This window comes from Nylanderia fulva, unplaced genomic scaffold (genome assembly GCF_048542155.1).
Source record: "Nylanderia fulva isolate GAGA-0341 unplaced genomic scaffold, ASM4854215v1 Scaffold6, whole genome shotgun sequence".
Classification (NCBI taxonomy): domain Eukaryota; kingdom Metazoa; phylum Arthropoda; class Insecta; order Hymenoptera; family Formicidae; genus Nylanderia; species Nylanderia fulva.
This window is the reverse complement of record NW_028190698.1, coordinates 5,184,126-5,193,819: the sequence shown is the minus strand read 5'-3', so window position 1 is coordinate 5,193,819 and position 9,694 is coordinate 5,184,126. Positions and strand designations below refer to the sequence as shown.

General features: G+C 26.5%; 1 protein-coding gene across 1 annotated transcript; it reads left to right on the top strand.

The window, feature by feature from the left end:
* The first annotated feature begins 716 nt into the window (after positions 1-716).
* Positions 717-9,296, top strand: LOC114941978 (soluble guanylate cyclase 89Db-like). Its single transcript, XM_085487712.1, has 13 exons — positions 717-1,049; positions 4,345-4,544; positions 5,037-5,230; positions 5,489-5,622; positions 6,553-6,789; positions 6,936-7,141; positions 7,228-7,335; positions 7,617-7,785; positions 7,858-8,001; positions 8,243-8,396; positions 8,589-8,698; positions 8,890-8,979; positions 9,064-9,296. The coding sequence occupies exons 1-13, from the start codon at positions 1,008-1,010 to the stop codon at positions 9,178-9,180; spliced, it is 1,905 nt and encodes a 634-aa protein (XP_085343838.1). The 5' UTR covers positions 717-1,007; the 3' UTR covers positions 9,181-9,296.
* Positions 9,297-9,694: the final 398 nt, after the last annotated feature.

Sequence of the window (9,694 nt, the reverse complement as noted above, 5' to 3'; positions counted from 1 at the left end):
AAAACTTTTCATATGAAAAAATGATCATTTAGTCAATATTTCTTCTTCAAAATGACAGATATGTAATAGAAAATTGACTGGCTACGATATCACTTCTTCCGCATGGAAAGCGTGTTGTCGCATCCCATATATAAAAGTCAATAAATTCCATTCGTCTTTTCAGTCGCTTATATATATAAAAGACCTGTCACAACCTGTGTATCTGAAACTTATTCTTCTTAAAATATTTTTTCAAATTTATTAAACCATATATTTTAAAGCTATACATATACCTATCACATTTTTAAAATAATTTTATATTGTAATACATTAAAATATTAATTAAAAATGTTCAGCTACACAAAATTATATTAATGAAATTTATTTTGATACATATGCTTTATAATTGATTCCCTCATATAATAATTAACATTACAAAATCACATATATTAGTCACATAGAGCTATTATATTTCTCATATTACTATACTTATATAGATTTCTCTCTCGTTGATATAATTTACATATTAAATATATATTTTTTTATTGACAAAATATTATCAACTAAACAATCTTTTTTGTCAATATGCTCTTGACTGAACCCTTTTGTCGAGTGTTTATTATTCGGAACATTCAGGTGTGAACGCCTCTAGAACATGCAGTCTGCGCACGCACCACGTTGATCTGTTCAACTTATCCTGGCTGAGTAACCCTCCAGCCACAGTCGAAACTGGATTTTCTGTGCGCCATACGGTTTTCCCTCTCTCCTCTGCATCAAGAGAAGGCCTATTGTTCAGATGCCACTGGGCACATGGTTTGCGATCCTGATGGCGCGAAGCATTTGTCTTCAAATGTCGTGATTGCGACAAAGCAAGTTTTTGTAAAACAATGCGGAAGATTTTCCTTCGCAAGTGCTGTAAAATCGCGAAGAAACTTTGTTATAAATTCGCTAAATATTTCTACGGAATATTTCCGCAATTTAATTAATAAAACGCTTACAATTAGAACGAAATTCGTGAGCGTGTCAAGATGTATGGAATGCTGCTGGAAAGTGTGCAATATTTTGTGCAGGTCGGTAAAGTGAGAATAATAGAACTGGCATTTATGTATTTAGTTAACTTGAGATACATATCTCATTTGTAATCTATAATTTAAAAAATAATTAAGTTTATATTAAATTTTTATTTTTACCCTTTACGGTAATTTTATTTTCTATTTAAAATTTCTTATTTAATATTTATTAATTTATTTTGTTTTTAAAATTATTTATAATGATATATGCACATGAGAGATTACAAAAACTAAATTTTAATATTATTGAGAAAATAATTTTTAATATTTTTATTTTATATTACAGCAATACATAATGCAAGAGAAATCAGTGATATAAATCAATTAAAAAAGGTAAAAATCTTCTCTCGACCGTACTGGCAAATATTATTTATTCAATCACAACGTTTCGACCCTTCTTTGAGTCCTTATCAAGTGATTTGTAAAAATAAAAATAAAATTGTATGTAATAACTGATAACTCAGTCTCCAATAACTCGTCTAAGAGTCTTGACGTGTTGTCAAACCGACACTATGTTCGTTCTTGACATTTTAGAATTACAATTTTATTTTTATTTTTACAAATCACTTGATAAGGACTCAAAGAAGGGTCGAAACGTTGTGATTGAATAAATAATATTTGCCAGTACGGTCGAGAGAAGATTTTTACCTTTTTTAAATTTTGTCTAGCGATTCTCAAATATCTACGTTCTTATAAATCAATTAACTTATGTAACTATTGTATTAATTTTGATGTGTTGCAAACATATTGATTTTTTATGTTATTATCCCAAATGTTTTTTATAATAAAAGTTAATAATGCCAAGTAATTTTGCATAATATTTTATTTTATTTTATAAGTTGGCATAATTTTTGCAGGAAATATTTAATTATATAGAAATACATTTTTATTAATATTTCATTAAATCAAAACTACTACCTTTTTATTCTCTTAATCATATTTAAATAGACTGTATTTAAAAATTAAAGTTTAAATATTATTAATTTATTGTTTTGTTCATTTTATAGTTATTAAACAATGCTGTATTTGTTTTTTTATATTTAAAGTTCTAACTCTTCTTATTGCGAATAACATAGCTAGTCACATAAGTTTTATAAGAACATAATGGCACAGCTGTTTCTAGAAATATCCAATTTGAAAAGTTTGTTATTGTGACTGCTTTGGTGATAAAAGAATAAGATTTTACACTTAGGTATTTAAAAATATTTAAATCATTGCGCGCAATTTTTTTACTTGACAGTTTAAAAATATTCCTTTTCTTTCATTAGCAACGTTAAGTGGACTCTTTTTGCACGTTTCATGTTAACATAGAAGTACACTCGATCCTTTTTACGCCAAAAAGCATTTATCTTTCAAGCGCGCAAATTTTGATGAAATATAATACATTATATATTTTTTTCATGAGATGCCTTTTTTCTTCGATACAATTATATTTAAAAAAATGATATAAACGTTATAATAAATATTTATTAATACATTAAGTAATTAATTATGGCATTGCCGGTTTCTTTTAGTTATTATACTGATTCTACGTTTAAGCTTTAATTAATAACAACAATATAGTAATTATCTAAAGTAAAAAATTATGAAATGTAGGTCATCAAAAGACGTATTATCGTTAAATGTATCTACCTTAATATTTTATGTGCGACCGTTACATAGCGTTTCTAACACAAACACAATCAATTTTTGTTTGAATAGAGGGTCTCTTTGTTTACTTTGTGATTATAATTTGGGGAAGAATATATAGCAAAAAAAAATAAAACGAATTTTATGAAGAGATTGCTCCAATTTGCAGAAAGATTTTAATAATTTTCATGGTATATACAGATTATTGATTTAATATATGTACGTTATATTTAAATAGATATATTACCATATATATCTGTCTCTTTTATATCATACGTATTGATAAAATTATAAATATTAAATGCTAAAAACTTTTTTATAAAGTTAACTGTTGCAATTGTAAAATTATAATACAATTTTGTTATAATTTTTAAAATTTTTTTAATTCTTTGAAAGTTAATAAGTCATTAGTTTGCCAAATTTAAATGTGATTATATATGAATTTTGTGAGTTAATAATTTAAATAATATGTTAATTAGAAAGAACAAATAACATTATTTTATTCATTGACGTCATTATTAGAACAATCAATTAAATTTACATGATTCTTTGTCTCGCTACTTTCTTGGATTGTCCCAAATTGATACATGTACTTACAACGTGTGTCACGTATTCCCCAAAGGAAATGCTTCGTATATGTAATAAATGAAGTACTTGAATATGGATGAACGTAAAAGACTTCCTTTTAGTTTGACATTTTAATTTCAGAATGTTTTAAAAATAACATTATTTTATTAGTATGTAAAGTTGACTATTGATTCGTGTTAGTATCTTGTTTATATTCTTTGCTTACACCACTTTTAATCATATTATTTAAATGCCTCTGTAGGTATCCAATTTTATACATAACATATTATAACATATAATACTTATATATTTTAATGTAATAATATTCTTTTTTATTTTCTTTATATAATATAATAATATTAAATAAATAAAATATTTGTGTTCAATATCTGCAGTAACGCTAAAGTTATTAGAGTTATGTGCTCCATTATTAAACATATAAACTTTTATAAAAATTAATTATATATTAACTTTTAAAATTAGTTATATTAATTATAAAAATTAATGTATAATTTCTTTAATTTTTTTATTTAAATTGGTTTAAATTTTAAACTTTGAATATTTTTGTAAAATATGAAATATTTTAAAAAATACTATATAAATATATATATATATGCTTATAATTAATTGTTTAAAAATACTATACATATATAGATGCAATTAATCGTTTATTAGAACATTTCCATCTGCAAATTTGCGTGCTCATTTGCGATATGGTTTCTAAAAGCTCTCCTCATTATCGGTCATATATTCATTTTCGTGACCGCTTCTCATTCTAGTAAAAGAAACATTAATTGGCCTATGTGGGCTGGAAAATTGGCTTGATTATCTGAATCGATTTCAAATTGGTCTATGGAACTAATTATCTAACACATTAATCGACGTATTATTATACATATTCTTCTTTAACATACAATATCCTATATTTAGCATATGTTATGTGTTGTACATGTGCGCATATATATACTTGTACTCTACATGTATAATTATTCTAGTTCAAAGAAAAAAGTATAAATTTAATCAGAAAAAAAAGAAAAAAAATTTATTTATAATGAAAAATATGAGATAAAAAATAGCAAGCAAAAAATATTTTTTACAGTTAGAATTTGGCGAAGAAGTGTGGCTTCAAATTTTGGAAAAAGCTGATTGTAAACACATGGTTTTTAATACAAGACAGACATATTCGGATGATCTAATGACCAATTTGGCCGCGGCTCTTGCCACATATACTGGCGATTCTGTGGATAACATTATGCAATTTTTTGGAAAATGCTTTGTTAGATTTTTTAGTAATTTAGGGTAAGTTTTTAATTGAGGAAAATTATAATATGTAATTGTCAATAGTTTTGTACAATTTCTTCAAAAATTATTAATTATTGTTGAGAATATGTAATCGATAAAATGTCCAAACTCGTAAAATATATGTCTATTATAATATATTAACATGATTAGGTAATATTATAAGCAATATAATATTTTAAGTTTCCAAATTTTCTTTCTTTCTTAATTGTCGCAATTACATCGCGTGTGGCTCTATTGGCCGAGAGGAATGAAGTGTAGATCGTGTTGATAATATTTTAATATATTCGATAGCTAATCGGATAATATCAATGAAATGAAGAAATACTTTCCGTATCTACAAATGTCAAAATACTTATATCTTTATATTAAAAATATAAATATTATTTTCAAAAATTTATAATCTTTGTAATTCTTAAGTATTTATTTTATTAAATTTTATATATCTCCGTACAATTACATTATACACAATGTTTTTATTTATTTTATTAGATACGATTGCACTATAAAAGCAACTGGCCGTTATTTTTGCGATTTTTTACAAAGCGTTGATAATATTCACATGCAAATGAGATTTACATATCCAAAAATGAAGAGTCCATCTATGTATACAACTCATGTCGATCCACAAGGAGTTGTTTTGGTTTACAGAAGTACTCGACAAGGCTTTACGCATTATTTTATGGGTGAGAATTGACCACTTTCCTTTATGGTATATATTTTTTTTATATTTTTCCGAGAATCTTACGTGAATTAAATGAAATTATAGCGTAATTTTTTATATTTAATTTTTTGTTTGTAAATATTTAATATTGTTCTTATTTGTGTTTATATTAGTTTAAAAAATTAATAATATCATGATTATTACAATGCGTCAACGTGCATGAAATTGACTTTAAGTTTTTTTACGTATAGTGTATTATACAACTCTACCTTTCTTACAGGACAATTATTTCAAATAGCAAAAGACCTATACAATACAGAATTAAATATTAGAGTTTTGGAAAGTTTAAACAATATTCCAGGATCTCGAAACGTAATGATTAAGTTTCGTATCGATTTCGATAATCATCCATATGTAAGTCTTAAATTTAGATTTTATCATAACTTCCTCTTTTTAATAGCGATATATTATTAATCTTAGATTTTATCATTACTTCCTCGGTTTTATATATATAGGGATATCCCTCATTTCGTAAAGCGATATTATCAGCTTGTAGATAAATCGATAAAAATTGATGAAGTGAATAATGATAAATCACATTCTTATTTATAATATCTTATGCGTTTGTGTACATACATATGTTATAGCATTATCCGCATTATGTGCCTGTTTACACTTTATTATTCATATATATTTATTATCTAATTAGAATTTTATTAAACTATGTCGTTTGAAATAAGTTCTATATTTAACTTATATATAATTTAATACTTCCTCGGTTTTATAAATATAGGGATATCCCTCATTTCGTAAAGCGATATTATCAGCTTGTAGATAAATCGATAAAAATTGATGAAGTGAATAATGATAAATCACATTCTTATTTATAATATCTTATGCGTTTGTGTACATACATATGTTATAGCATTATCCGCATTATGTGCCTGTTTACACTTTATTATTCATATATATTTATTATCTAATTAGAATTTTATTAAACTATGTCGTTTGAAATAAGTTCTATATTTAACTTATATATAATTTAATACTTTCTCGGTTTTATAAATATAGGGATATCCCTCATTTCGTAAAGCGATATTATCAGCTTGTAGATAAATCGATAAAAATTGATGAAGTAAATAATGATAAATCACATTCTTATTTATAATATCTTATGCGTTTGTGTACATACATATGTTATAGCATTATCCGCATTATGTGCCTGTTTACACTTTATTATTCATATATATTTATTATCTAATTAGAATTTTATTAAACTATGTCGTTTGAAATAAGTTTTATATTTAACTTATATATAATTTGCATTTTATTGAAAATTTTTAGGTCATAAAGAATAATAGAATAAAAACTACATTAAACCGTGAAATGTCGCCTGTTTCCTGCTCGTTTTTCTTACGCCTTTTTCCATTCGGCGTCGTAATGAACAAAGATATGCGAATTCTAGGAGCAGGTGATAAACTGCTCCAAGCTTGGGGTGGTACTATGTCTATTTTAAATAAGCCTGTCACAGAAATATTCAAATTAAGGAGACCCAAAGGAATTTCGTTTACATGGGGAAACGTAAGTAATACTCGCACAAATACAATATAAATGTACTTGGAAAGCTGCAAGAATTAATTTTCTAAGCTATTATATATTTTCAGACATATAATATAAAACATACAAGTTGCAACATAAAAATATATTTATAAAATTTATATTTTTAGATAATGTATTTGCATTCAGTGATATTCGAATTAGAACTCATCAGAGCAAATGATCATCGCTCTCCGATAAATTCAGATAGTACACCAAGCACAAGCACTAGTAGCTTAAATAGACGTGGAAGTCAAGGTGCGAGAAGCATATTGTTAAAGGGCCAAATGAGATACATCGATGATATTAAAGCGATTATATTTTTTTGTAGTCCTTTGTGAGTTTTCTCGCAGCTTTATCATTATCATGTTTTACAAATGGGATATCAAATTTGTAATAATCATAATTGTCTGTCTGCAATAGAATCAATAGTTTAGACGAACTTCTTAATATGGGTCTATATGTAAATGATCTGAATCCTCATGGTATGAGTAAAGAACTGGTATTAGCAGGATGGCAACATTGCGGAAGGTATGTAATTAAATTAAATTTTCAATTATATTAAAATAAAATATTCTTATAAAAATGAAATATATTTTACGTAAAGAAAAAATATTATTATTATTATTATTATTATTATTATTGCTATATTTCTACACCATATACATTTATTAGATATTTTGTATACCATTTTATAACTATATCGAAGCTAATTTTAAGTTCTACGTATATCTGTGTATAATCCAACAAAAATGTTCACATACAATTATTCAATAACAATAATCATATTTTACATCTTTATACTTGCAAAGATTGGAAATGATGTTTGAGAGAGCAGAACAAAGATCGGCGGAATTAGAGAACAGTTATGTGTTATTGGATAGATGGAAGAATAAGAGCGACGAGCTTTTATATTCTATGATCCCGCAAACAGTGGCTGACCGATTACGAGCCGGAACTAGCCCATTGAGCACTTGCGAAGTATAAGAACAGATCTGACCTTATTTCCTGATCTTATCTGATAACAAATATTTAACGATACTATATTTTCAGTCATTCGAGTCAGTAACGGTTCTTTTCTGCGAATTATGCGACTTTGATTATTCTACCATTGAAGGAGCAATGGATATTGTCTTATCTATGAATGCTGTTTTTTCCTGTTTCGATACGTTAATGGATCAATTTAATGTTTATAAAGTAAGATTATTATATATTTCATTAAAATTGCTAGATATATTATCACAGAGATAAAATTTTACTAATACGCGATGTAGTACGCATTTATAGAATCTTAATCCAATCAAATAATAATATTAAATCATTTTTCTCAGCCGCAAAGATAACTCATCCGAGTTTTTTTAATGAATTACAATTATGACAGTATAACGACATCAAAAGAGAGAAATTTCATTAATTGTACGTTATATTTCTTGTACAGGTAGAGACTGTTGGTCGCGTGTACATGGCAGCTAGCGGAGCACCAGATCGAAATAAAAACCATGCGCAAAATATCGCCGATGTGTCTCTACAACTTATTGAGCATGTTCGATCTCTCGAATTACCCTCCGGATTGGACATACGAATCCGCATAGGTTATCACTCAACACATATAGTGATAGTCGAATTTTGAATACGATATTCTCTCGCATTTCTTAACATGTGACTCTTTGTTTATTCAATGTAAAATTGTTCATAAGATTTTTTTCTTCGCGAAGAATAACAAAATTATTGATACATATATTGTAACAAATAGAAATAGTAGAATTTCTTCTGGAATTTTGCAGGAATTCATTCCGGACCGGCGGTGGCAGGTGTAGTTGGCATCAAATTGCCGAGATACTGTTTCTTCGGGGATACTGTTAACACAGCTTCTAGAATGCAGACCACTAGTCTGGTAACATATTTCCTATATTTTCACATAACTATATAATATAATTTAATATATATATAAATATTATATTTATTGTATCAGTCTTCCCTGTGCGTTTTTATGCTACATAAATCATATACACCTTTTACCTTTTCATTATTCTTTTATAAGTTTTTCTTGTCATCTCTATACTATTTAATTGTATTGTGATGTAGCCGGGAAAAGTGCACATTTCTTCTAGCACTAAAGCTTTGTTACCTAAAGATCGTTATTGCACCGAATCACGTGGCGTTGTATGGGTAAAGGTTCGTATTGTAAAAGTCTTTCGTATAATATAATTATAGTATATATATATATAATATTAAATATATTATTTATTACATATAAAGGGGAAAGGAGATATGGAAACGTATTGGTTACAACCAGCAGGAAATGACGAAACGAAACAAGATAACTTGTCAGATAATGACGCAGTAATCGAAGGCCGTTTAGTTACTAATACATAAGAATTTGATATTTAAACTTTGTATAGCATATAATTTCTATATAGAAAAGATGTGTCTTATCTAGTAAAATTTTTTTTCATAATATATTCTTTAAAACATATTCAAGTCTTGATATCGTGTGCAATAGAATTATAGAAAGATTCGCTTAAATTTCATAAAAAATAATCACTTAAAATTTTTATATTATGTTCAAATTAATTATAAAATTTCTCGTTATCACGATAATACCACAATAATAAAATGCATTATATTGTCATATGTCCACGCCATACTATATGTAAATTGTGTTACAAATAATGTATGTAAATTTTCACTGAAATACCAAATCAATAGAAAGAAACAGAGAAAGTCTTGTTACTTTCTTCTTCGATGTACTTATTGTGAGTATTGATCAATGTAAAGAGGAGTGCGCGTGCCTTAATTTTCAATTGCCATATATACGTTTATGTACATAATGTAAGATGTTATAAAGTCGCGCATTAAATATAATTATTTATAATGTAATTGTAAAACA